A 27,902-nucleotide genomic window follows, 5' to 3' on the forward strand; every position below is an offset into this window, starting at 1 on the left:
TCAGTCTATATGCTCATAATTTGTACCGAATGTGCCATTCGATATAGAGCTGAGATCACGAGCATCCTCTGGTATCAACCCCTCGTGGAAGGCATTAAGTAACTCCCACATTTGTACGCCATGATCTGGGCAGTTCTGCAACAACATCTTGAATCGGTTGAAACCTTCATGAAATAACTCACCTGGTTGTTGTTGGAAAAATGTCCTTACGAGCATCACTGGTCCTTTGCGGCGTATAGAATTCATCCAAAAATAGCTGCTGCATGTCAAGTCATGTGAAGATAGATGCCGAAGGCAATGTATGAAACCATTGTTATGCCTTGTCTTCTAATGTGAATTGGAATAACACCAATTTCACATCATCAGGTGTAAACCCTTGACCCCCGATAGTGTTGCAGTGAGCATTGTAAGCAGCGATATGAAGATACGGCTCCTCTGTGGCCAACCCGTGATACTTGGGCAAACTCTGAATCGATTGTGCTCTTACCTCAAATGATCGACCTTGTAATTGAGGTATGACTGTCGGTGAAGGGTTATGTCACACCCCCAAAATCCACCTGCGGATAACACCCGCTTCGAGGGCGTGACCGACCAGGATCCAGCCACCGAATATACCGAAAACTTAAGTTGATAACAAAAGTAATACTTACTATTCATAACTTAGCAAATATTAAGTCCAGAGTTTAAAGTTTTAAGTTCAAAATAGTAACAAGTAGCGGAAGCATAAGTAAGGGAGTTTAAAACAAAGTTCATGATTCAAAATAAGGTAACACCCAACACAAGGGTGAACAGACACTACACGTCCCCAAGCTGCAAGCTCCTTCGTCACTGGCTACCTGCAAAGCATGCAGTAAGGGGTCAACAATAATGCTGAGTGAGTTCACTAGTTGTCCAGTTTTAATTTCCAAAAACTTTGTTTCACCGGTTAATTTATCCGTTTATACATGCCCTGGGGAGCTACCCCAAAAGTTAGCGACTAAACTGTTTTTCCAATACCGAAAACTAGGTAACCGTTGCGTATCCGCAGGATGCCCCGATGTCAATGTTCTATCATCATTGACGGATTTCTGAGTACATTAGTTCACGACCGTCCCAAACCAGGGCACGGTGTGAGGCTGGTAAACACCTAAATAGCGCTATCAACTAATAACCCGCTCGCCTGAACCCGGCGACTAATCGGTATTTGTAGTAGGGACTTGAGTGATAGAGTTTCGTTTAGTGCCGTTAGTTGCAACCCGTATAAACAGTAATTAACCAAAAGGTTTCCCAATACCCGGGAAGGAAAAGTAAGTTTTGTTCCCAATAACTAGGGAAGGTATGTAAATGGTATCCCCTTTTACCAGGGGATAGGGTTGTTAGTCTCGTGTCCCAAACCACCGGGACGCATGCTTTTAAGTTGTGAACTCACCTTGGGTTGCTCGGTAGGTTTAGGTTACTTGTCAATCACGTTGGTCACCACGTCCTAACATGGTTACCGGTATAGGTCAGGTTCGGTGTACAAGCATTCACGTAAAACACATATAGGCACGTAACTAACACGTATCAAGCATATAAGTAAATAGTGGGTTACTGGGCCGGCCTAAGTAATTAAGCAGTCAACAGCAACACATAATCCAGTCAACAGATAGTCCAAGTTAAACACATATGGGCCCAGTAACCAAAATGAACAGCCCACTCGCAACCAGCTGGTCTCGAGTCGCAACCAGGTGGTTTCGGCTTGTCACGCTATGGTTGCGAGTCGCAACCGTGGTCTCGAGTCATCACGTTTTGGTTGCGAGTCGCAACGGCGTGGTCTCGAGTCGCAATCTCGAGGTTTCGACTTGTCATGCTTTGGTTGCGAGTCGCAACCGTGTGGTTTCGAGTCGTAATGCCGTCGTTGCGAGTCGTAATCTGTCACTTTCATGTACACGTGATGATGCAGGTTTGACAGTCCACATTGTACCAGAAATTCAGGCCCAAATCCGGAAATGACCAATAAGAATTCTACAAACACTTTTCCTAAATTGACCATTACTAAAATATGGATCAAACATTGCCATTTTAAATCTTCAAACCATCTTCAACTAGTTCATCAAATGTTCATAGTTTCTAGGGTTTTCTCCTTAGCAAAGTCATATATTTATGAACCAAAAATCACATATTTACAACAAGATCATGATGCAAAATAAGAAATCATACATCATATATCCGAAACTTATGTTTAACAATCATCATTTTTGCAAGAAACTTTAAAGCATCATATGTTTGGCTATGAACACTAGTAAACTAGCATTTCTAGTTATTTTAAACATGTTTAGCAATTTTTCATACACAAAGTTTAACACACATAATCCAACTTCACAAGTTATCCAAAAATCATGTGCAACAATTTTTAACTAACCATCTTCTAGTTCACACAATATACATAAATCTTATGCACATAGTAACAACACTAACCGGTTGTGAAGAAGGAGGATGAGCCGAAAGAAAGGAAGAAAATGAGAGAAGATGAAGTGTCCGAGTGATGGTCTTGACCGAGTGTCTTGTCCGATTTGTTCCAAGCTTGAACCGAGATCAAGGAGAAGGAAAGTGGTGTTTGTAGAGGGTTTTCTAGTGAGAGAGATTAGAAGAAGTGTTGGTGTGTAAAATGAAGCAAGTGGGGAAAAGGGTGGGATTTATACAAGGGGTCACGAGTTGGGCTTGGGGGTTTCGGCCCAACCGGTTTCGGCTCAACGGCCCACTCGAGACCGAGCGGCCCACTCGCAACCGCCCGGTTGCGAGTCATGGTCTCGGGTCGTGGTTTCGGCTCTCATAAATATATCTATACTACATACATACATCACATATCATGCACAAAATCACGTTTCCATTTAATAATATTTATATACACACAAAATATTACAAGGTGATCGTTCGGAAAAACCTCGAGTGTCACATTATCCCCAAGTTTTAAGAACTTTCGTCCCGAAAGTTGAAGCAGCCACTGCCAAGCTAGCGTGTTTCAACGGGGTGTCACATCATCCCCCCGTTAGTTTGGAATTTCGTCCCGAAATTCGGTTGTAGCTTCAGTGCTGGGGTTTTCGTTTGGGAATAACTGGGGATACTTGGACTTCATCTGGTCCTCCCGCTCCCAGGTAAACTCTGGGCCGCGCCGTGAGTTCCAACGAACTCGCACAAGGGGTATCTGGCTACGTTTGAGGGTTTTGATCTCTCGATCCGTGATCTCAATTGGTTCCTCAGTAAAGTGTAGCTGTTCATCAATTGCCAGTTCCTTAAAAGGAATTACAAGTGTTTCATCCGACAAACACTTCTTTAGGTTAGATACGTGAAAAACGTTGTGCACTGCACTCAGCTCTGCAGGCAGGTTTAATCTATAAGCAACCTTACCGATTTTCTCGGTAATTTCGAATGGTCCAACATACCGTGGATTCAGCTTGCCCCGTTTACCGAAACGGACCACACCCTTCCAGGGTGAGACTTTAAGTAGAACCCGGTCCCCGACCTGGAATTCTAATGGTTTCCTACGCTTGTCGGCGTAGCTTTTCTGACGATCACGAGCTGCCGCCATGCGTTGCCTGATCTGTGAAATCTTTTCTGTTGTGTCTACCACTAGTTCTGGGCCTGTGAGTTGACTGTCACCTACTTCCGCCCAGCAAAGAGGTGATCGGCATTTACGACCGTACAATGCCTCAAAAGGTGCCGCCTGAATGCTTGTGTGGTAGCTGTTATTGTAGGAGAATTCCACCAGCGGTAGATGCTTCTCCCAGTTTTTGCCAAAATCGATCACACATGCTCTAAGCATGTCTTCCAGGGTTTGGATGGTGCGTTCAGACTGCCCATCCGTTTGCGGGTGGTAAGCGGTGCTCATGTCCAAACGTGAGCCAAAGGATTTGTGCATAGCTTGCCACAACTCGGAAGTAAAACGAGCGTCTCGGTCGGAAATAATAGAAGTTGGCACCCCGTGCCTGGAGACTACTTCCTTTAAATAGATTTCTGCTAAGGTAGAAAACTTGTCTGTTTCCTTAATGGCCAGAAAGTGTGCAGACTTAGTCAATCGATCTACTATCACCCAAATAGTATCATTCCCGCGTTGGGATCTAGGTAGCCCTGTAACAAAATCCATGGAAATCTGCTCCCATTTCCACTTCGGGATTTCCGGTTGCTGTAGTAGGCCTGCTGGTTTCTGATACTCGATCTTGACTCTTGCGCAGGTCAAACATTTGCCAACATAGGCTGCTATGTGGGCTTTCATGCCAGGCCACCAGTAAGTGGTCCTTACGTCGTGGTACATCTTATCTGCACCAGGATGTATTGAATAACGGGACTTATGAGCTTCGTCCATCACAAGCTCTCGTAAATCTCCGTAAAGTGGGACCCAAATGCGCCCTGCCACATAGTAGGCGCCGTCTTCTTTCTGTTCTAGTTGCTGTCTCGATCCTCGCAGGGACTCAGCCCTGATGTTTTCCGGTTTCAGAGCTTCAATCTGAGCATTTTGAATCTGGGTAGGGAGACTAGACTGGATGGTAAGTTGTAATGCTCGCACGCGCCGTGGTATAGTGTCCTTTCGGCTGAGGGCGTCTGCCACGACATTGGCCTTGCCCGGATGATACTTGATGGCGCATTCGTAATCATTCAGAAGTTCAACCCATCGGCGTTGTTGCATGTTTAATTCTTTCTGCTTAAAGATATGCTCGAGACTCCTGTGATCGGTGTAAATGGTGCACTTGGTACCGTACAGGTAATGTCTCCATATCTTAAGCGCAAATATCACCGCTCCCAGTTCCAAGTCGTGTGTTGTGTAATTCCTTTCATGTGTCTTAAGTTGTCGAGAGGCGTAAGCAATAACTTTCTCGCGTTGCATCAACACGCAACCGAGCCCATGAATAGACGCATCGCAGTAGACCACAAAGTCGTCAGTGCCTTCAGGTAACGAGAGAATAGGAGCACTGCAGAGGTTATCCTTAAGCCTCTGAAAAGCAGATTCCTGTGCTTCATTCCACTTGTAGGTGACGCCTTTCTGAGTGAGCGTAGTGAGGGGTTGTGCAATCTTTGAGAATCCCTGAATGAATCTGCGGTAGTAACCTGCCAATCCCAAGAATTGGCGAATTTCAGTCGGAGTCTTAGGGGTAGGCCAATTCTTTATAGAGTCGATCTTTGCAGGGTCGACGTGGATTCCATCCTTGTTAACCACGTGCCCAAGGAAATGGACTTCTCGAAGCCAGAAGTCACATTTCGAGAACTTGGCATACAGTTGCTCATTGCGAAGGAGTTCGAGGATAAGTCGTAGGTGCTGTTCATGCTCTTCCTGACTTTTCGAGTAGATCAGGATGTCGTCTATAAACACAATCACGAACTTGTCGAGGTAGGGTTTGCATACCCGGTTCATGAGATCCATGAATACCGCAGGCGCGTTGGTCATTCCAAAGGGCATAACGAGGAATTCATAATGACCATAACGAGTTCTGAATGCAGTCTTGGAAATATCTTCATTACGGACCCTTAACTGATGGTAGCCTGATCGCAGGTCAATCTTGGAATAGTAGCTTGATCCTTGCAACTGATCGAATAGGTCGTCGATTCGAGGGAGAGGGTAACGATTCTTGATGGTAACCTTGTTCAACTCACGATAGTCAATGCACATCCGGAACGTGCCATCCTTCTTCTTAACAAAGAGTACCGGTGCTCCCCAGGGTGACGAACTAGGACGAATAAATCCTTTATCCAAAAGTTCTTGTAGTTGCGTCGAGAGTTCCTTCAATTCTGCGGGGGCTAGTCGATAAGGTGCACGTGCTATAGGCACTGCTCCGGGAGCTAGCTCGATTTGGAATTCGACCTGACGATGGGGAGGGAGTCCAGGTAATTCCTCAGGAAATACCTCGGGATAGTCACGCACTACGGGAAAGTCTTCAATCCTCTTTTCCTTTTCCTGCGTGTTGGTGACAAGTGCTAGGATAGCGGTGTGCCCTTTTCGTAAACACTTCTGGGCCTTCAAGAAAGAGATAACGCCGGAGATTTCTCCACTTTTGCCACCTTGTACAATGAGGGGTTTGTCAGAACGGCGAGGAATACGAACTGCTTTCTCTTGACAGAGGATCTCAGCACGATGCTTGGATAACCAATCCATACCAATAACGACGTCGAAGCTTCCAAGAGTAACAGGGAAAAGATCGATACTAAATGTCTGACCAGACAACTCTAGTTTGCAATCCTTGACAACGTGTGAGGCCTCGATGTTTCTACCATTAGCTAACTCGACGATATGAGGAGAACTTAGTAACGAAAGCGGACGCTTAAGCTTCTTACTAATACGTAGGGATACATAACTAGCATCGGCACCGGAATCAAATAACACAGAAACATAACGATCATCGAGTAGGAACTTACCCGTCACGACATTGGGGTCATTCCTTGCTTCACCAGCTCCAATCACGAAAGCTCTTCCTCTAGCACCATTCCCAGCATTGTTGTTCTGATTGTTGTTCCCAGCTCCCTGATTATTGTTGCGGTTCTGATTCAGTTCAGGACAATCCTTCTTAAAGTGCCCCTCAGCTCCACACTTAAAACATGCCCGGTTGTTTCCCTGCTGCTGTTGCTGTTGGGGTTGTTGCTGATTCTGTCTAGCTGGGAACTGACTTCGACAATCCTTGGCTTCGTGCCCCATCTTGTGGCATCGCTGACACTGGCCCTTGTTACATGCCCCATTGTGGTGCTTGTTACACTTGTTGCACTTAGGGTAGCTTCCCCGGTAGCCACCCTGTTGCTGGGTGCCTTTGTTGTTTTCAGTTTTCCTTTGCTGCGCTGGGGCCTGAGTGGGGTTAGCATCCTTGCTTTGACTTCCTTCCCACTTACGCTTGCTGTCACTAGAAATTCCGACGGTAGCACTGATCCTTTTGGGCAACCTGCCCTCTTCCACGGCTTGATCAGTAAGTTTGTGAGCAAGTCGAACAATCGGCTGAATGGTAGTGTGGTTGGCTGAAGTGACATGGCTTCGAATTTCTGGAGCCAAACCCTTGATGTACAGTTCGATCCTTCGGTACATTGGTCGAGACAGGTTTGGGCAGAGAGCAGCATAGTCATTTGACAGCTTGGTGTATGTCTCAATCTCTGACCCAACCATCTTGAGCTCATAGTACTCGTTCTCAAGCTTGTGGATGTCATCCCGGTGACAGTATTCATCCTTAATCATATCCTTGAAATCCTCCCATGCGGTAGCATTTGCAGTTTCCAATCCAAACATCTGAATCTGCGCCTTCCACCAAGAAAGCGCGCTTCCTTCAAGCGTAGCAGTAGCAAACTTCACCCAGTTTGCAGGGGGACATTCGCAAACAGCAAAGACAGCTTCAATTTTCTCAATCCAATGCAGAAGACCTATGGCACCCTCAGTGCCGTTGAAAGGGAGAGGCTTGCAATCCATGAAAGTTTTGAAAGTACACACGGGTGGTTGCGCAGGTGCATGCTGACCTGTTCGTGAGAAGCGAAGCGTATAGGTTTAGAGGCGAAAAGTCGATGTGGCGGTAGGATCTATACATCCTAAAACAACGAGCTTACCTATAGGGTGAGCTGCGAAAGCTGCAGCCACGGTGTTGAGCAGGTTAGTGAACTGAGCCTGCGTCATGTTAATGTTTCCTCTTCCGCGTCCACTCATTGTCTTCATAACCAGAAAACACAGTATGAGTGTGATGTCGCAGTGCAGCGAGAATGAGATAGAAGAGAGAGGTGTATCTATCTAGTTTAGGCACACTAGTACGTATAGTATAACAGGAAACATAAAGCAAACAAGTAAACACTGGTCCGAGCTATGAGGTCAAAAGTGTCGAGCCTTGCACTTGGAGTGTAGTGTCGTCGCGAGTCACGGGTTATAGTCTGGTTTTCTCCAAAAAGATTTTCCCCTTTTTAAAACCAAGTTCACTATAACCAATGGCTCTGATACCAATCTGTCACACCCCCAAAATCCACCTGCGGATAACACCCGCTTCGAGGGCGTGACCGACCAGGATCCAGCCACCGAATATACCGAAAACTTAAGTTGATAACAAAAGTAATACTTACTATTCATAACTTAGCAAATATTAAGTCCAGAGTTTAAAGTTTTAAGTTCAAAATAGTAACAAGTAGCGGAAGCATAAGTAAGGGAGTTTAAAACAAAGTTCATGATTCAAAATAAGGTAACACCCAACACAAGGGTGAACAGACACTACACGTCCCCAAGCTGCAAGCTCCTTCGTCACTGGCTACCTGCAAAGCATGCAGTAAGGGGTCAACAATAATGCTGAGTGAGTTCACTAGTTGTCCAGTTTTAATTTCCAAAAACTTTGTTTCACCGGTTAATTTATCCGTTTATACATGCCCTGGGGAGCTACCCCAAAAGTTAGCGACTAAACTGTTTTTCCAATACCGAAAACTAGGTAACCGTTGCGTATCCGCAGGATGCCCCGATGTCAATGTTCTATCATCATTGACGGATTTCTGAGTACATTAGTTCACGACCGTCCCAAACCAGGGCACGGTGTGAGGCTGGTAAACACCTAAATAGCGCTATCAACTAATAACCCGCTCGCCTGAACCCGGCGACTAATCGGTATTTGTAGTAGGGACTTGAGTGATAGAGTTTCGTTTAGTGCCGTTAGTTGCAACCCGTATAAACAGTAATTAACCAAAAGGTTTCCCAATACCCGGGAAGGAAAAGTAAGTTTTGTTCCCAATAACTAGGGAAGGTATGTAAATGGTATCCCCTTTTACCAGGGGATAGGGTTGTTAGTCTCGTGTCCCAAACCACCGGGACGCATGCTTTTAAGTTGTGAACTCACCTTGGGTTGCTCGGTAGGTTTAGGTTACTTGTCAATCACGTTGGTCACCACGTCCTAACATGGTTACCGGTATAGGTCAGGTTCGGTGTACAAGCATTCACGTAAAACACATATAGGCACGTAACTAACACGTATCAAGCATATAAGTAAACAGTGGGTTACTGGGCCGGCCTAAGTAATTAAGCAGTCAACAGCAACACATAATCCAGTCAACAGATAGTCCAAGTTAAACACATATGGGCCCAGTAACCAAAATGAACAGCCCACTCGCAACCAGCTGGTCTCGAGTCGCAACCAGGTGGTTTCGGCTTGTCACGCTATGGTTGCGAGTCGCAACCGTGGTCTCGAGTCATCACGTTTTGGTTGCGAGTCGCAACGGCGTGGTCTCGAGTCGCAATCTCGAGGTTTCGACTTGTCATGCTTTGGTTGCGAGTCGCAACCGTGTGGTTTCGAGTCGTAATGCCGTCGTTGCGAGTCGTAATCTGTCACTTTCATGTACACGTGATGATGCAGGTTTGACAGTCCACATTGTACCAGAAATTCAGGCCCAAATCCGGAAATGACCAATAAGAATTCTACAAACACTTTTCCTAAATTGACCATTACTAAAATATGGATCAAACATTGCCATTTTAAATCTTCAAACCATCTTCAACTAGTTCATCAAATGTTCATAGTTTCTAGGGTTTTCTCCTTAGCAAAGTCATATATTTATGAACCAAAAATCACATATTTACAACAAGATCATGATGCAAAATAAGAAATCATACATCATATATCCGAAACTTATGTTTAACAATCATCATTTTTGCAAGAAACTTTAAAGCATCATATGTTTGGCTATGAACACTAGTAAACTAGCATTTCTAGTTATTTTAAACATGTTTAGCAATTTTTCATACACAAAGTTTAACACACATAATCCAACTTCACAAGTTATCCAAAAATCATGTGCAACAATTTTTAACTAACCATCTTCTAGTTCACACAATATACATAAATCTTATGCACATAGTAACAACACTAACCGGTTGTGAAGAAGGAGGATGAGCCGAAAGAAAGGAAGAAAATGAGAGAAGATGAAGTGTCCGAGTGATGGTCTTGACCGAGTGTCTTGTCCGATTTGTTCCAAGCTTGAACCGAGATCAAGGAGAAGGAAAGTGGTGTTTGTAGAGGGTTTTCTAGTGAGAGAGATTAGAAGAAGTGTTGGTGTGTAAAATGAAGCAAGTGGGGAAAAGGGTGGGATTTATACAAGGGGTCACGAGTTGGGCTTGGGGGTTTCGGCCCAACCGGTTTCGGCTCAACGGCCCACTCGAGACCGAGCGGCCCACTCGCAACCGCCCGGTTGCGAGTCATGGTCTCGGGTCGTGGTTTCGGCTCTCATAAATATATCTATACTACATACATACATCACATATCATGCACAAAATCACGTTTCCATTTAATAATATTTATATACACACAAAATATTACAAGGTGATCGTTCGGAAAAACCTCGAGTGTCACATTATCCCCAAGTTTTAAGAACTTTCGTCCCGAAAGTTGAAGCAGCCACTGCCAAGCTAGCGTGTTTCAACGGGGTGTCACAGGTTATTAGCAATGACAGGCTTGAAGTGATTTCAATCCCCCTCACCGGTCCCTGATCATATCTTCTTGGGATGCCTTCGGGCTGGTTGACTGGTGGAACCAGATTTCATGGAAGTGGCCTTTGTTGAACCGGAAATTGATACACTGATGGTGACACTGGAACATTTATTGGCCTTGCATTAATCAGCTATTGATTGACTTGAGCAGATTGATAGACATGCTGTTGGTACCCAGACGTACCCGGATTTCCTCTTTCTAAAAACCCATACCCCGTGTTGTATCTTTCAAAACTTCCCGTATTCATCACCTGCCTATTAACTTGATTACCCTCGTATATCTCGTATTCGTTGTATCCTTCACCGAACTCCCCCGAGCTATTCCCTTGATCGAACATGGGAAACTATTGTTGCTGAGCTGGTTGGTAATGTGAAGGTTGGGTTGGTAGAGGAATTGAGGTTGATGAGTTAGCGGTTTGCATTCGGCTTGGTGGAACAGGGTTCTCATCAGCAACAATCCTCACATACGGTGAAGAATGTTGGATATTAGAGGTTTGGGTGAAGACCGCGTATTAGGAAGATGTTGGGTGAGTTGAGAATGGTTGTAGGTTATCTAGGTTGGCGAATGGTGGTGGTGGTATTGGTGGAACTTGGGTGGTAGTAGGTTGAGTGGATTGATTGGATTGAGGTAGTGGTTGAGATGGTATAGAGGTATTCGGTGAAGGTTGAGTAGGCATTGGTGAGAATTGGGTTTGTGGAAGTGGTGTTGCGGATTGCTTATCTGGGTTTCCTGAGCTCTCCATTGGTGTGAGAGTAGGGCTGGCATATCATGTATACCGGTAGACGATAAGACACGACACGATAAGACACGATACATGAAATCCCATACATGAACACTACACGATAACTTATCTTGTCCTTTTTTCAAACACGAACATGACACTATATACACGAAAATTACCTGTTAATACCTGTTAACACGACTGTTCGACTGTTATACACGAAAAATACCTGTTAATACATGTTATCACGAACAAAAACATGAACACGACATGCTATCTGAGAGTTACAGAGGGAGTTTAGGGTTTTATTTTTTTTAATTCAATGAGGAATGAAAATAGAAAGGAATTAAAGAACCCATACGCATATGGCTGATGAGTTTTATTTAATTTAATTTCTTATCGTGTACTAACGGGTATTAACAGGTATGCAGGCATTTAACCTGTTTATACACGAAAATTAACAGGTAATCTCGTGTCTACCTGTTTGGTACACGATACCTGTTAAGCCCATACACGATACATGTTAACTTCGTGTAGGTTCGTGTCATGTATTCATGTATTCGTGTAAAATTAACAGCCCTATGTGAGAGTTGGTTGTTGGTGATTGCATTATTTTGTTTTCTTGATGCAAAACTCGGGTTTGCCGAACGGTTCTCTCGATCTCCGGATCAAATGCTAGTGGTGAAGCTTTTTCAGAGTTTCTCGTATGATGCATACACGTATGGATTCACCTGCACAATCACAACAAGAAAACCTCGCGTAATTCTGAACAAGAAAAGAAATAAACACTATTTTTGGTTTTTTTTAACTATTTTTCTAAAAATACTCAAAACAAAACACTTTGCACACGACTCCCCGAAAAAGGCACCATTTTGATGACTGTCGTGAGTGTCATATAAAAACCTAATTAACCTAGGTAGCTAGGGTAAGCAGGGTATCGAATCCAAAGGAGTCTAGTGGAAAGTGTTATGGATTAAGCACTTATTAACTACTAGCAAAAATGTAAAATCGGATTGTTTGGTTGTTTGATTAAACTACGATTACTAAAAACGAGTTGTAACAACTGGAGAGAACAATGGCTCCTCCGTATTTTGGATTCAAAGTAAACTTTAATTACGTGTTTAATCGTGACAATCACATAAACATGATTGTGTAATTCAATTAACTAGTTGCGATTACCAAAAGACTACTTACTTTGATTGTAAAACAACGAAAGGTTATCATATAAGCAATCAACTGAAATTACCAACCCTAATCCGTATCAAATATATCCCGATTACTAGAACTCTCGGGAATTGAATGAATTGGAAATAAAGTTTAAATAAAATCAATTGTTACAACTAATCAATCAAATTCAAAGGTAACAAGCATCGAATGCTTAGGTTACCGTGTTCACGAATTAGTTTAAACACATAAAAGTCATTAACTTGCAAGAATCCTCCCCCAGGAGGAAACCACTAAGAGATTAGCATTCATCTCGTTCAATTGATTGTCAAAAGCATGATAAATAATTGAATTCATGATCATGATCTTTGATTTGGTGAAGAATATATGAATCGATGTGAAAAGCTCCAAAATTTATGCCCTTTGATCCCAATTTTCATCCAAGAAAGTCTCTCCCAAAAAGATCCGCTCAATTAAGGTATAGAAAAACCTTTTATATGCTTCACAGACTAAACATGCAAAATTTTCCAGAAACACACCGTAACCTACGGTCTCCCACCCAAAGTTACAGTGGAAAGCTATTGTTGGGTGACTTCTGCTTGACCGTAACCTACGCTTTGCGACTGTAAGCTACGGTATGGACTTGTTGGCAATCTTTTAAACTCCCACATCAAACCGTAAAGCAACCGTAGCCTACGTCACGGCCATGGCTCCACTTGTTAGCTGAGTTTCAACTTTCATTCAATTACCCAATAGCCCCTGGACTTCATTGTTTCGTGTTTCTTATGATTCCAAGCTATCACTTGGCCCAAATCAAATCCCGGCTAACGTAATTCACTCACTTATTATCTCCAGTTGTTCCGCTTTGTCACTAAGTGTTAGGATCTGAGTTTCTTATGATTGTGTTTTCGTTTGAGATTTATGAAGATGAATAAGTAATTGCAGCGGAATTAAAATGGAAACAAACTTTCACACACAATCAAACAGAAGAATTGCTTTCAACACACATGTTTAACATTGAACCAAATGATTAAATTTATTTCAATCTTCAATTACAAATGCATGCATGTATTACAATCTCCCCCTCAGCCTGAGCTCACACAGTTTGTTCGTACAGAATGACTTGTGATGAAAGAGCTAATAGAACAGTACAGGGTACTGTTTTATTTATAGTACAAAGCAAACCACTGTGGCATCTTTGCTAACGTCACCATGATAGTGACATCTAACCTCCTAACAAACTAAACTACTGACCTATGACAACCACTGATTATAAACAACTGATTACAATATACAGAGCATAAACATAACAAATGATCCTTTATTCCACTGCTTAGGCTCCAGCAGTGCTTTAGTCTTCAGCAGTACTTGAGACATAACAGTTGATTGAACATCAGCACTTAGTCTTCATCAGTCTTTTGGGTCAGCAGTAGATAGGAAGGACAGTACTTTGAATCCATCAGATGTTAGAGCCACTTTCAAGGGGAAAGATTGAATATAAACATCTGCTTATTCTGAATCCACTGATCTGATCCAGTTTTGGCTTTAATCAACTGTTCCTCTCTAGGGTTCAATCCCAACAATCTCCCCCTGGAACAAATGATGCCAAAACTCTTCATTATTCTTGGATTTTAATTGCCTCATCAAATATTCCCTGACTTGACCTTTGAATTGTAATTCAAAGTCAATGGAACTTGTATCATCCTCATCCCTGCACAGTGGAAGCTCGAGGAGATCTTGCAGATCTTCAACACCCGGCCCAAGTGCTTGTTCCCTTGATATGTGTTTCACTACACCATTGGATTTGAGCAATGTCAATACGTGGGTCTGTTTATCAGATTTCCACTTTAGTATTTTTGAATCCAATGGGTTTCTTGGGAGAGTCTTTATTGTTGATGAGCTTGGAGATTGTGGCCTGGTGATGACTGGTTGGGCAGTGTTTGAGGCTTTTGTCAATTCAAGATTTTCTGCTATCATCTGCTTAAGGACCATTTTTATAATGTAATCCCCTTGTGCTATATCTTCTTCTGTTTCTACATCCATCTGCTTTTGTTTCCTTCTTTGATAAAGGATAGCAGCAGGTGAAGTAGTGGATCTCCTGATTTGTAGCTTTTGTGGTTTAGCTGGAACCACTGCTTCAGGATAATCAGGCTTTTGAGGAACATTTGGATTTTTCTTTCTCAATTCTTCCAACTTTTTGTAATTGGCTATGACTTTATCTTCTGACCATCTTGTGACCTGATTCCTTGACCCAAAATCAGCTGTTATCAACTCCTGTTTCATTCTCTTCAGCTTTAAAGTATTTTCTGGTACATTTTTCTTGTACTTTGACCAAATAGGAGGAGTGTGTTTTACTTTGTCTTTGTTCATCTTTTCAATTCTTTCTAACTCCTCTTTGAGTTCACCAAGGGTCCATTCTTTATATTGAGCCTTTTCTCCCTTGTATTTCTTGAATGCCATAATATGTTTAATGTAATCTTTTCTCAGGCTTTCATCATCTCTTTCTGATAATTTCTGAAAAAGATCTTTTGAAAACCTTTCCAAAGTACTGACCTGAGTGAGCAGGTATTGATAGTATCTTTGAATCTCCTTGTCAGATTTTCCCTGTGAATTTCTTTTAGAGATATCCTCTGCTTGTTGAGCCTTTAACTTCAGATATTCTTCTATGTTATTTGGCCTAGGATATCCTTGAAGAGATGGCAGACTCCTTTTAGCAGGATCATCCTCAGAGTAGAAGGATTTGATCTCCTTTCTAACTGTTAGAAGGTCTAATGGATACTAGACTCCTGCAGGAGTAATGGCAGTGTTTGGATTAAAGACTTGTGCTGAAGAAAGTGGAACAGGGTTTGGAATGGTAACAAGTGTCAGTGGTTGTGAAGATGTTAGAGGTGGTGAAGAGTCATCATTCAGTATTATCCTTCTCCTTTTGGGTTTAGGAGAGGTTGGTGGTGTTTTGGTGGGTTGAGTGGTGGTGATTTGAGTGGTAGGTGGCTGACTAACAGCTGTTGAAACAACTGGTGTTTCAACCACTGTTGTCATTACAACAGATGATGTGTCATCTGATGTCTTCTGCTTTTTGGCAGGTGGTGTTGGTGGTAGTGAGGATGTTTTTGGTGGTGATGTGATTTTTGGTAAGGTAGTGGATTGAGTGTGTGTTGAAGTGGTAGTGGTGGTAGTTGTTTGGGTAACATCTGTTGAAACAACTGAAGTACCAACAGCTGTTGATACAGCAGATGTTTTAACATCTGTTGGTTCGAAAGGTTGATGAGATTTGGGAGTTTGGGGAGTATGTTTTGTGATTCTGGAAGGTGTGGATTTAGGTTACCTCACTTTTCTAGTGGGTTGTTTTCTTTTAGGCTTAGGATTTTCATCATCCTTGGGCTCAGAAATACCCTGTTCTTCCATCTCCATAAAAACTTTCTTCTCCTGCTCAAACCTTGATTTACCTTTTGCCTCCATATCCTTTTTCAGCCTTGCTTTTTCATCAGCAAAAGCATTTAAGGTTACATCAACCTTTTTGGAACCATCTGGCCTAGGGAGATCTGCAAGCATACTAGATTTATCTGGTTCAATGTACAGACCATCTTCATATCCCTTTTTCTTTAACTGCTTCATTTTCTCCCCCTTTTTGGCATCATTAGGAGGTGGGTTGTCCACAAAAATGATTGGAGGAGGAGCAGAACCAACGGTTTTCAGCAAGTGGGCCTTGATTGCCTTGATGTCTGCTTGTGTATTCATGAACCTAGCTTCCATTAAATTTCTAATCTTTTGAAATTGAATTTCATGTTGTTGATCAGCATATTCTCTTTGTTTGTGAAGCAGAGGTTGAAATAATTCCCAAAGCTTAGTGGGAGTAGGAGCAAATGATGGAGTAGATGTTGCAGCTGGTGCAGTAGTGGGTGTTGCCTTTTGTGCTTGTAACAACTGTTGCAGCATAGACTTACTATCTGCAACTGATGTGTCCAGTTTATCAACCCCCTCTGTCATTCTTTGTACATTAAACCATCACCCAAATTAATGGGATCATCTGATTTCCCACTGGCAGTGGTTGTATCAGCAGTTGACTTAGGGAAAGTGTCCAAAAAGTCATCCACTGATGCCCCTTTGTCTTGGTACTAGGGACTTCTTCCTTCAGTAGGGGTTACCATTCTAAGCTCACCGGTGAATACAGGATAGACACCAGTGGTTAGGGTGGTTCCCTAAGAAGAAATTGCCTTCAAGGGAGTCTCACTTATGAAACTACTGCCCAAGTGTAAACCAGTGGGTTCAACACTTGTAGTAGTTGCTCCACTTGAACTACTGACAGGAAGTACTTGTACTTCCTGCAGTGTAACCTCCTCAACTATTGGTGGGTTAACAGAGATTGAGACCCCAGACTCAGTCACTTGTTGTGGCATATTCTCAGTGATAGGTGATTGAGAAGAACTGATTTGTGTTTGGGCTAAATCAACTGCATCCAATAGAGGTAATATGGTAGGTGGAATTTGTGCAGTGAGGGTAGGAGTGGAAAGAGAATTTGCCCCGGGCAGTGGGCTGTGGATGATGGAATCAAGTGATTCCAGAGCATCATAATTTGGTGTCCCTGTTCTTACAACCTGTTCTTTTTGAGAAGAAGTAGGAGGAGTTTGAGGCTCAGGTTGAGATCTTTCAACCAAATGATGTGAGGAAGTAGCGGCAGTGGTTATTGGTGACTTTGGTGTTGTCACTGGTATAATCTCTGGGATCTCATCTTTCATAGTTACCTTTTTAGAGGGTATATGTGGCTTTTGAGATTTTTTCTGTTTTGGTCTTTTGGTGGTTTTAGGTGTGGGTTTCACAGCAGTGGTTTTGCTGCTGTGATCACCTTGAGCAGTGGGCTCAACAGCAGATACCTGAGGAGCAGTGGTAGCTGCTAAATTCTGCTCAGGAATCTTTGTTTGTGTTTTGGAAGTTTTTGATATCCTTGTGAAGGTTTCAAAGGTTAGGCTATTTATTTGAAAAGGATTTCCCTGGATAAGTACATGAGCATTATCCTTGGAAAATTTCTTATTAAAATAGTAACTTAAAAACCTTGGAAATAACAAAAATGATTTTTTATTAACATTTGTAACAAGATAATTGAAGATCTCCTGGGAATAGTTGAAATTTTCTTTTCGTAGTATAGCATAGCCCATATATTGGATCTTCAATGGGATCTCATTGAAAGCAGTTGTTTTATTAGAAACACACATAAGGAGGGTATGAAACGAAAACCTCATGGCAGGAGGAAAATTACCTTTTTGTAAAGTGTCCTTTTTCATTTCCTCTTCATACCCTCTTTCAAGAAAATCAGTTTGATACTCTGTTTTAGGGAAAGATGTTTTACCTTGATGATCATTGAGTTCAAATACCTCTGAAATGGTTTGAGGTGTTATTTTGACTGGAACACCCTTTATACAAGAACTGATGGCTAAGGGCTTTTTATCCTTAGTTTCCAATTTAGCATTTTTTCCAGAATTCTTGCTGGGTGTCTATGAAAATCGGAGCATCACAGGTTAACAAAGTTTTGTACTTTGAAGACGACAGAGCATCAATGACAGAGTTGAAAGTTTGGGTATAACTGGGTTTAAGTAGACCCAGGTAATTGTGTGGAGTTTTAAATGGAAGGGCCATGGTCATTTGAAGATGATTGCGAGAGGAGGAAGACGATGAAGGATTTGAGAGAAATGGATGGTAACTGCTTTTAGAAAGGAATTTTGAATTCGATTCGACAGTGAAAACCCTGTTTGGGGTTTTGATCAGGGTTTTATAAAGGGAAAAGAGTGAATGCTGATGTGGCAGCGGTTACAAAGATCTGACCGCTATATACTGTCCACGTGCCAACCCCTGATCAGTAATGGAAGACAGTTGTTTTAGGAAACCACTGATGGAGCAATATCAGTGGTTACAACGGTTATAATGAGAACAGTGGGTGACTTTAAAACTATCAGTGGATAGCCTATCAGTGGGTTAAAATATTGATGTTTGATCAACAGTGATTAACAAGGAAATAAGAGAACAGAGGTTGACTTTCAGCAGTGGACAACATTTAACAAAACAGATGTTGAACCAAAAACAGTGGTTATGGCAGACTTTTAAGGATTAATGAAAATTTCATTTTTAGCTATTTTTAAGGATGGATTTTTGATTTTCTGAAAACATTTTAATGCTTTTATTCATAGAAAAACAGGAGTTTGCCTGTTATTCCATGTTCAGCATGCCAATCCTAGAGATCAAGCTTTCAAAGGTGGATGTGTCTAATGCTTTTGTTAGCACATCTACCAGCTGATCTTTAGTTGGAACATGGTGTAGAGAAATCAAACCTTTTTCATAGCAATCCCTCATAAAATGATGTCTGATATCAATGTGCTTGGTGGTTGAATGAGAGACTGGATTTTTGATGATATTTTCTGCTGCCTGACTGTCCAACATGAGAGGTGTCTTTAGGGTAGTGATACCAAAATCCAGCAATTGATTTTGAAGCCAAAGCAGTTGGGCTGTACAGCTTGCAGCAGCTATATACTCTGCCTCAGCAGTGGATGTTGAAACAGCTGCTTGCTTTTTGCTTTGCCAAGACACTAAGCAACTGCCTAGGAATTGGCACCCTCCTGAAGTGGACTTCCTTGTTGTGTTACATCCAGCAAAGTCACTATCTGAGAAACCTGAAAGCTTGATATTTCCATCAGCTGGATACCAGATACCAAGTGTGGGAGCACCTTTGAGGTATCTGAATATCCTTTTTACAGCAATAAGGTTTGACTTTCTAGGGGCTGATTGGGATCTTGCACAAACACATGTTACAAACATGATGTCTGGCCTAGATGCAGTTAGGTACAATAAAGACCCAATCATGCTTCTATAAAGAGTTTGATCAACTAAATCATCCTTTTCATCAGAGATGACTATTTTTGTAGTTGCAATAGGTGTACTATATGGCTTGCAATCATCCATCTCAAATTTCTTTAAAAGTTCTTTGGCATATTTGCCTTGATGGATGAAAGTACCATTTTGCAGTTGCCTTACTTGGAGACCAAGAAAGCACTGAGTTCACCCATTGCACTCATCTCAAACTCGGCTGTCATGAGTTGTCTGAACTCTTCACACATTTTAGAACATGTGCTTCCAAAAATGATTTCATCCCCATAAATCTGGACAATCATCAAATCTTTCCCTCTCCATTTTAAAAAGAGTGTTTTGTCTATTTTACCTCTTGTGAAACCAATAGAGAGAAGAAAGGTGGAAAGAGTTTCATACCAGGCTCTAGGTGCTTGTTTCAAGCCATACAAAACTTTATTTAGCTTCTAGACATGATTTAGATTAAATGGATCCTCAAAACCAGGAGGTTGACAAACATAAACCTCTTCTTGAATCTTACCATAGAGGAATGCACATTTAATATCCATTTGAAACACCTTTATGTTGTGGTTGACAGCAAAGGCCAGGAACAGTCTAATAGCTTCCAATCATGCTACAGGGGCAAAAGTTTCATCATAATCAATGCCCCTCTTCCTGTCTGAAACCTTGAACCAGTAGCCTTGCTTTATTCTTGACAACAATGCCCCTTTCATCAGTTTTATTTTTGAAGACCCACTTTGTGCCAATAGGACTTACATCCTCTAGCAGTGGTACAAGCTCCCATACTTGTTGTCTTCTGAACTGTTGGAGCTCCTCTTGCATGGCCTCTACCGAGCTGTTTTCTTTTAGTGCCTCTTGGTACTTGACTGGCTGATGGAGAGATAGAAAACCAGCAAAAAGACAAATGTTTTGGGATTGACTTCTTGTGAGCACCCCTTCACTGATGTTGCCAATGATTTGGTCAGGTGGATGAGACTTTAAGAAGATAAGATCTCCTTTGTATGGAACAATGACATTTAATGGTGAGGGCTGCAGATGTGAATCATCTGAGCTAACAACCGTTGGTGACTTTGATCATCCAACAATGTCTTGAAATGGAGGTGGAGGAATAAGTGGAATTGGTGTGGAAACACGTTGACTTTTATCCACTGTTTGAGGACTATCAACAGTATTTGATGATGTGGAAGTAGGAGTTAATGGGCTACTTTGGTCAACAACTGTTGAGGTAGCGGTGGTTGAGCTTTGACAGCTGTTTTAAACATCTGCTGCTCTGGCAATGGATTTGATGGTTTGTTGTGGAATGATCACTTCATATCCATTGTCTGATGGAGGAGTTTCTGATGGTCCTGCACTATTAATCTTGACAGAAACATTTTCAAAAGTAAATTTATCAAGATCAAACAATTCTACAGGATTTGCAGGGATTTTCATTGAAGAAAGTTCACTGAACTTCACATTCAAAGTCTCTTCCACTGTTTTGGTCCTTGTGTTAAACACTTTGTAGGCCTTAGCAGTGGTTGAGTATCCCAAATGATATCCACTGTCTACTTTGGCTGCAAATTTTGAAATTGAGTCTTTTAAGTTCAAAATAAAGCATGGGCAGCCAAATACTTTGAAGTATGAGATCAGTGGTTTGATTTTATACAACAGTTCATATGCAGTCTTTTGATGCCTAGGGTTGATTAAAACTCTGTTCTGGACATAGCAAGCAGTGTTTACTGCCTCTGCCCAGAAACTTAATGGCAAACCTGAATCAGCAAGCATGGTTCTGGCAGCCTCAATCAATGTCCTGTTCTTTCTTTCAACAACCACATTTTGCTCTGGTGTCCTTGGAATGCTGTACTGCCTTACAATTCCTTTTGACACATAAAACTCATCCAACTCTCTATTTCTGAACTCTGTGCCATTGTCACTCCTGAAAACTTTTACTGGCAAGTCAAACCGCTTTTCAAGCTGTTTTACAAAGTTTTGCAGAATGCCTGCAGTCTCATCTTTAGAATGTAAGAAATAAGTCCATGTAAACCTAGAAAAGTCATCTACAATCACCAAACAATATCTTTTCTTTTTAAGACTCATGACTTTAACTGGGCCAAACAGATCCATGTGCAACATTTGCAGGCACTTGGTTGTTTTGGACTCTTCAATGGACTTAAATGAGATTTTATGTTGTTTTCCTTTTAAGCAGGAAACACAATGCTCAGGGCAGGTGAACAGTTATTGAGGAAGACCTCTTACTAACCCCTGTTTTGACAAAGCAGTGATTGTCTTGAGGTTTGTGTGCCCCAATCTCATGTGCCATAATTTTGTCTCTTTGTTAGAGGCAGTGGAGAACAGACAGGCATCAGTCCTGGGGCTCTCTTTTGACAAATCAACTACATAGACATTGCCACTCCTTTGAGCAACAAGTTGGGTTTTTCCATTTTTATTATTTCTTCAATCTTTTTAACCATTTCTGGTCCAACAATCCTACAACAATCCTTAGTGAAGAATGAGCCATAGCCCTTATCACTCATTTGTGAGACACTAAGGAGGTTGCATTTTAGATTGTCTATAAGATTGACATTTCAAAAACTTAACATTACCAGACTGAACTGTACCAGACCCCATAACCTTCCCTTTACTATTGTTACCAAAGGATATATCACCCCCTCCATGAGTTTTGAAATCTTTGAGTAGGGCTCTACATCCAGTCATGTGCCTGGAGCCTCCACTATCTACCTACCAAAGACTATCTAAGCATGCAGAAGCTCCCTGCACATCAAGTAAAAGGTTAGTTCATTAGGGTCTCCAAAGCCAATAAGGCTTTGGATGGGGTCTCAATAGTGTCTGTGTTAAGTTCAGGTGGATGGACAGTGGTTAGCTCAGGGGTTTGGACAGTTTTGGAACTGTTTTTCTCTAACCACTGCTGGGGGTCTTGCCCTATCATCTGCTGATACCCAAAGGGATGCCTGTTCACTCTTGATTTAGAAGGCTTTTGTAAACCTCATGAACATGTGGGACCCTTTGGTATGGTGGTTGACCTTTACCTCTTCGGTATTGGTTTGCAGGGGGTGCATCAGTCACCTGAACTTCTCTTTTAACAGAGGTTTGGGTCAGCTGTTTTTGTAACAGCTGTTTGAACTGACACAAATTGGTGTTTTTGACTTGTACTCTTCCTTTTTGACCTCAAAGGATTTCAGGTACACACACTCTTGAGTGGAATGATTTGATTTCCCACAGATGGTGCAGCTCTTTGAAGGCACAACAGTACTTGTTTTGTTTAGATCATATGCTTTTAAATGAAAATAATCTTTGGTCAAATGATTTTTCTTTTCACAAAAGTCACAAAACAAGTTTTTAATCTTTTCTCTTTTCTTCCTCTTTTTAGACTCCTTTGCAACAGAGTTTTGAACCACTGTTGGGATATCCTTAAGAGGAATGACTTTGGCCTTAGGAGCTTTTACACCATCAATGGTTGTGAAGTCCATTGGTTTGAAATTTTCAAGAATGTCACACTCATCAGACCATGTGGGTTTGAATTGGTATTTCTCAATCTCCTCAAAAGTTGAGCACCCCATAGATCTTTTCAAAGTGATTTTGTTTCCAAGTTTGTCAGTTATTTTAACTTCTTGGCCATTCTTGTTGGTTGGTATAATTTCAACAGAACCAGCTTGATTTGCAGCAGTGTTTTCAACTTGGTCATTTTTTCTAAACCCTATGCCAAACTTTACATTACTTTCAAGCTGTTTTTCAAACATAATTTCATAACCTTTGCAGGATTCCACCCATTTATCACAAGTGATTTGGGTGGCTTCCAACTCCTTTTTGCAAATTTGATATTTTTCTATCGTTGTTTGGAGTTGGTCCTTGGTTTTGCTATGCTCTTGTTTGAGACTGCAGATTTCATTATCTTTTTCAGTCAATTTGATTTTCAGTTCTTTTAAAGACTTTTCAAATTTAACTTCATCATTTAACACTCTATCCCAAAGGTTTTCATTCACCTCTTTGATGTTAGCAAATGCTATAATGCATTTGTCTGAACACAGATTTTTAAGACCCTGAGATGATACCTTAGCTGCAGCCATCATGGCACAGTCACAAGCATGCTCTTTCTCATCAGTCACCTTCTCTTCCTTTTCACCATGTTTCTTCTCTTCTTCTTCAGACCAGGGGTCGGAAAGTGGTTCTAACAGGGGTTCTAAATTTTCTCCCAACAGTATTTCACCAGCAACAACAATAACCACTGCTTCAGCAACTTCATCCATTGTTTAGCATTTGATTGTCCTTCTTCAGTTTCCAACTCTTCTGGTATTGACTCTAATGCCATAAAACAGTAATCATCATTAGAAGTATCATTAGTAGCATAGAGTGCAAAATTTTCATCACCTAGCTCATCAGGTAAGTTGCTCCAGTCAACAAAGCCTTGGGTGAAAAAGCTTTGCTGATCTGGTTGAACCACTGCTGGTGCAGCTTGTTGAGATGTAACTGGTTGCACTTGAACCTGAGCTTCGACATACTGAATTTGAGGAACAGTGGTTTCGACATACTGCACAGGAACAGGGGTTCCAAGATTTGCATAGTGAGAGTGTTTACATGGGCAGCAGGGGTATAATGGGAATGCTGCATAGTGCTTTGGTTATTTTGTGGTCTTGAACTAGGGTGAGTGATAATAGGTCCATTGGTTTGACTCCTACATTCCCCTAGCAAAGTGACCTAGCCTGTTGCACTTGTAGCATTTGATTTTTGACTTATCCAACCCTACTTTTAGATTCCCATGCAACCCTGGGAATTTTCTCCCTGTCCTTTTGTAAAATTTGTTGGTTCTAACACTCAGCAATGCCAGTTGGTGTAATATGTGTGACAACTCGAGTTTCCGACTTTCACTTTCCGCATTTAATGCACGTTGACTTTGACTGTTTAGATGTTGACTTGTTTGACTTGTAATGTACACTTCGTGTTATAGTAAAACAAATTGTGTTTGCTTGATTTTGTGTTTGGTTGTATACGTATAACATGTGACTTATCAGAAAACTTAAACTTAAACGGTTAGAACCCATTAAGGACTCGACGAAACAAGAATGTGTTTCGCCAATAACCATCCGACGAAACAAGATGTGTTCCGTCACCTGCCTCTCGACGAAACAGGCTGTTTCGCTGGCCCGTCAGTTTCGCCAAGCCCAGTAAGGGCCCAAAACACTTAGACGCGTATAAGTTATACATAACCACTCCATTTGTCACACTTCAGCAAAAACAGAAAACCCTAGAACCCCTCTCCTGTTGACGGCAATCACCCCTTCCATCCTCAGAAGTCCTCGCATACCCGTCTTGCTCTCGGTTAGTGTGTGTGTGCTCGTTAAATCCGTTGCATGATGCTTTGATCATTCGATATATGTTGTGTAGTATGCTTGTTGATTGTTAGATTAAAAATATGAGTATAATGGTATGATGACTCTGATTTTCTTAAGCATGAGTGACTGGTTATATGAAATTATGTGAAACATGATTAAGGCTCCATGAATCATACGTGTTATCAATCGTTTGCGCACCCGATTAAACTGTTAGAATGTAGCCTTGTGATGATTCCTTAAATCGATAAATCTGCACTAGGGTTAGTCGTGTTAACGCTTAATATTGTTGCGGATTTCATATCCATTCGGTAACTGTTATGTAGAGGGTACGGGTTTCTAGTATGTTACTCAATGATTTGGTTGAATGCTTGATGTATGTTGATGATTGCATGATTCTGTATGACGGCTGCTAGGGTTTACCTGTGATATTCCGTAACTGATTTGGGTCACGAAATGGAATGTGCGGCGAAACAGAATTTGTGTTTCGCCAAGGGTAATTGACGAAACAACAGTGTGTTTCGCCAAGAATGTGATCGACGAAAGGGAAGTGTTTCATCAAAGGGTTTCACGGCGAAACAGGGGTGTTTCGTCGACTGGGTAAACTGTTTGGTAATTTGATTCTGTTAAGACTTAACTGAGTTAACTAACTGCTGTTAGATGCTACGCCTGATCATGAATACATGCAATGTGCTACTTGGTGGTTATTGATGCGTTGTCCACTATGATTATACTTACGTGTCAACTTCGTGAATACAAACTGATTGTGTATACGTGCATACTTTAGGACGTGATTGGTTTACTTTGAGCACATACCTAGCATACCGAGCAAACCAAGGTGAGTTCACACAGCCAAGGCATGGGGTTCCTAGGGTGGGAATGGGTTGGATTATTTACTTGTACTTACCTAGCTTATGGAACTTAGTTATATGGTCCTCGGGTGAGGAAGGGTTATTGATAAGATACGACTAGACTAGTGATACTTATAGAACTGATCTTCGCACACACGTCGGGGTTGGCCGCGATAATATGACTAATCTTCGCACACATGCCTAGGAAGGCCGCGAACTATACACTAAACTTCGCACACATGCCGGGTGGCCGCGATACCAATATACCTAGTCTAGAATACTCGGGAAACTTCCCTAATCTTCGCATACATGCCTAGAGGGCCGCGATACGAACTAATACGATACATGACTTAATGAACGAACACAAGGCTTACTATACTATTACAATTACTGAACTATTAACTGTGAACTCGCCCAACTAGTTGTTGACTCTCTGCTGCATGCCTTGCAGGACCTTAGGTACATATGGAGCTTGCACAGGGAGGAGCAGGTCGTTGTGGAGCATGGATCGTGGACGTTATGTTAAACTTTATAACACTTGAACTTATTACATACATTGGGTTTTCATATTACGCTTCCGCTATTTAAACTATGTTTGGTTTGAACATCAATTGTGTTGAATTGGGTTTTTACAAACTACTTCGATTATTATATACTATGTTCAATATGATTGGTGGCTTGATCCTGGTCATGTCACGCCTCCAAGCGGTGGTACTCCGCGTGTGGATTTTTGGGGGTGTGACAATATGTCCATTTCCTCTAAGTCAGTTGGATCAAAATGCTGAAGGTCATTGAGTTCAAAGCACAGATTGTCAGAGTTCTGGCTTTCTCCATTTGTTGTGAAAGCATAATTGGATAAGTGAGGATCAGAGTTGAAATTACCACCAGCAGTTATGTCAATAAAATGATCATAACTCTGATCCTTACTACTGCCAGACTCTTCCTGACCCTGAAGAGCTGTGTTGCCAAATGAGTAGTCATCTGCAACTTTGCCAGACTCTTGCAACTTCTTTTTCTGGTTTAACTCCCTTTCATAGGTCAGGAGTCTACCATGAAGTTGGGTCAGGGTCAGATCTTTGAACTCAACAGAATTTCTGGTCACAAAAGCAATTGTATCCCATTTTTCAGGCAGTGATCTAAGAAACCTGCTATTTTGTGTTGACTTAGCAAATTCAACATTAACAAGTCTTAGCTCACTAAAGAGACAACTGAATCACTCAAACTGTTGTGTTAATTTTTCACCCTTAACGTGACAAAAGGTTTCATACTGCTATTTTCAATCACTTCTTCAGTCCCCCTAAATTATTCCTTAAGTGCATCCCACAATTCCTTGGCACTGTTACAATGTAACAGTCGAGCATAAATTTCATTAGGTAATGCAGATGCAACGATGCTAAATGCCTTGGCATCCAGTTCAAATTTCTGAAAATCCAGTTCAGTATAGTTCTCAACTTTCTTAGGTTCGAAATTCTTTGGATCCCCAGCACTCGGCACCGTTGGAACATGTGGTCCAAAGATAACCGACTTCCAACATCCGATATTCTGTTGAGCAAGGATGTGACCCATCCTTCTCTGCCAGATGTTGTATTCATTTCGCTTCAACATGGGTGGTTTGAAAAGTGAACCGATTTTATTGTTAACATCTTGTGATTGTGACGTCATCCTGGTTGTTTTACAGGTACTGATTAATCAACTTTGCTTGTGATTAAACCTTACTCTGTTTTTTCAACAAAACGAACAATTATAAGTATCAACGATTGTGAGCTGAACTTTACGTCAAAATGATTGTTAGATCAGATTTGACTGTCCTAGCTCTGATACCAATTGTTAGGATCTGAGTTTCTTGTAATTGTGTTTTCGTTTGAGATTTATGAAGATGAATGAGTGATTGCAGTGGAATTAAAATGGAAACAAACTTTCACACACAATCAAACAGAAGAATTGCTTTCAACACACATGTTTAACATTGAACCAAATGATTAAATTTATTTCAATCTTCAATTACAAATGCATGCATGTATTACAATCTCCCCCTCAGCCTGAGCTCACACAGTTTGTTCGTACAGAATGACTTGTGATGAAAGAGCTAATAGAACAGTACATGGTACTGTTCTATTTATAGTACAAAGCAAACCACTATGGCATCTTTGCTGACGTTACCATGATTGTGACATCTAACCTCCTAACAAACTCAAACTACTGACCTATTACAACCACTGATTACAAACAACTGATTACAATATACAGAGCATAAACATAACAACTAATCCTTCATTCCACTACTTAGGCTCCAGCAGTGCTTTAGTCTTCAGCAGTACTTGAGACATAACAGTTGATTGAACATCAGCACTTAGTCTTCATCAGTCTTTTGGGTCAGCAGTAGATAGGAAGGACAATACTTTGAATCCATAAGATGTTAGAGCCACTGCCAAGGGGAAAGATTGAATACAAACATCTGCTTATTCTGAATCCACTGATCTGATCTAGTTTTGGCTTTAATCAACTGTTCCTCTGTAGGGTTCAATCCCAACACTAAGCTCTCCAACTTTACCGGATTACA

The 27,902-nt window shown here is 41.5% G+C and overlaps 1 protein-coding gene across 1 annotated transcript; it reads right to left on the bottom strand.

Moving 5' to 3' along the window:
• Positions 1-23,411, bottom strand: LOC110906651. Its single transcript, XM_022151753.1, has 6 exons — positions 23,217-23,411; positions 17,570-17,804; positions 15,999-16,295; positions 15,641-15,878; positions 14,305-15,067; positions 1-135 (listed from the first exon to the last, which is right to left on the bottom strand). Exons 1-6 carry the CDS (start codon positions 23,409-23,411, stop codon positions 1-3), a joined length of 1,863 nt encoding a protein of 620 aa, XP_022007445.1.
• Positions 23,412-27,902: the final 4,491 nt, after the last annotated feature.

The sequence above is a fragment of the Helianthus annuus genome, chromosome 14 (genome assembly GCF_002127325.2).
Source record: "Helianthus annuus cultivar XRQ/B chromosome 14, HanXRQr2.0-SUNRISE, whole genome shotgun sequence".
NCBI classification, from domain to species: domain Eukaryota; kingdom Viridiplantae; phylum Streptophyta; class Magnoliopsida; order Asterales; family Asteraceae; genus Helianthus; species Helianthus annuus.

What these genes read in the sequence shown, in the direction of transcription:
- LOC110906651 (XM_022151753.1), bottom strand. Translation starts at nt 23,411, where the DNA reads ATGGATGAAGTTGCTGAAGCAGTGGTTATTGTTGTTGCTGGTGAAATA. An exon ending in AAAGGACACTTTACAAAAAG is followed by an intron (nt 16,296 to 17,569) that starts GTAATTTTCCTC and finishes AAAGAATGACAG; the next exon opens with AGGGGGTTGATAAACTGGAC. An exon ending in GGGATTACATTATAAAAATG is followed by an intron (nt 136 to 14,304) that starts GTCCTTAAGCAG and finishes ATGTTGTTGCAG; the next exon opens with AACTGCCCAGATCATGGCGT.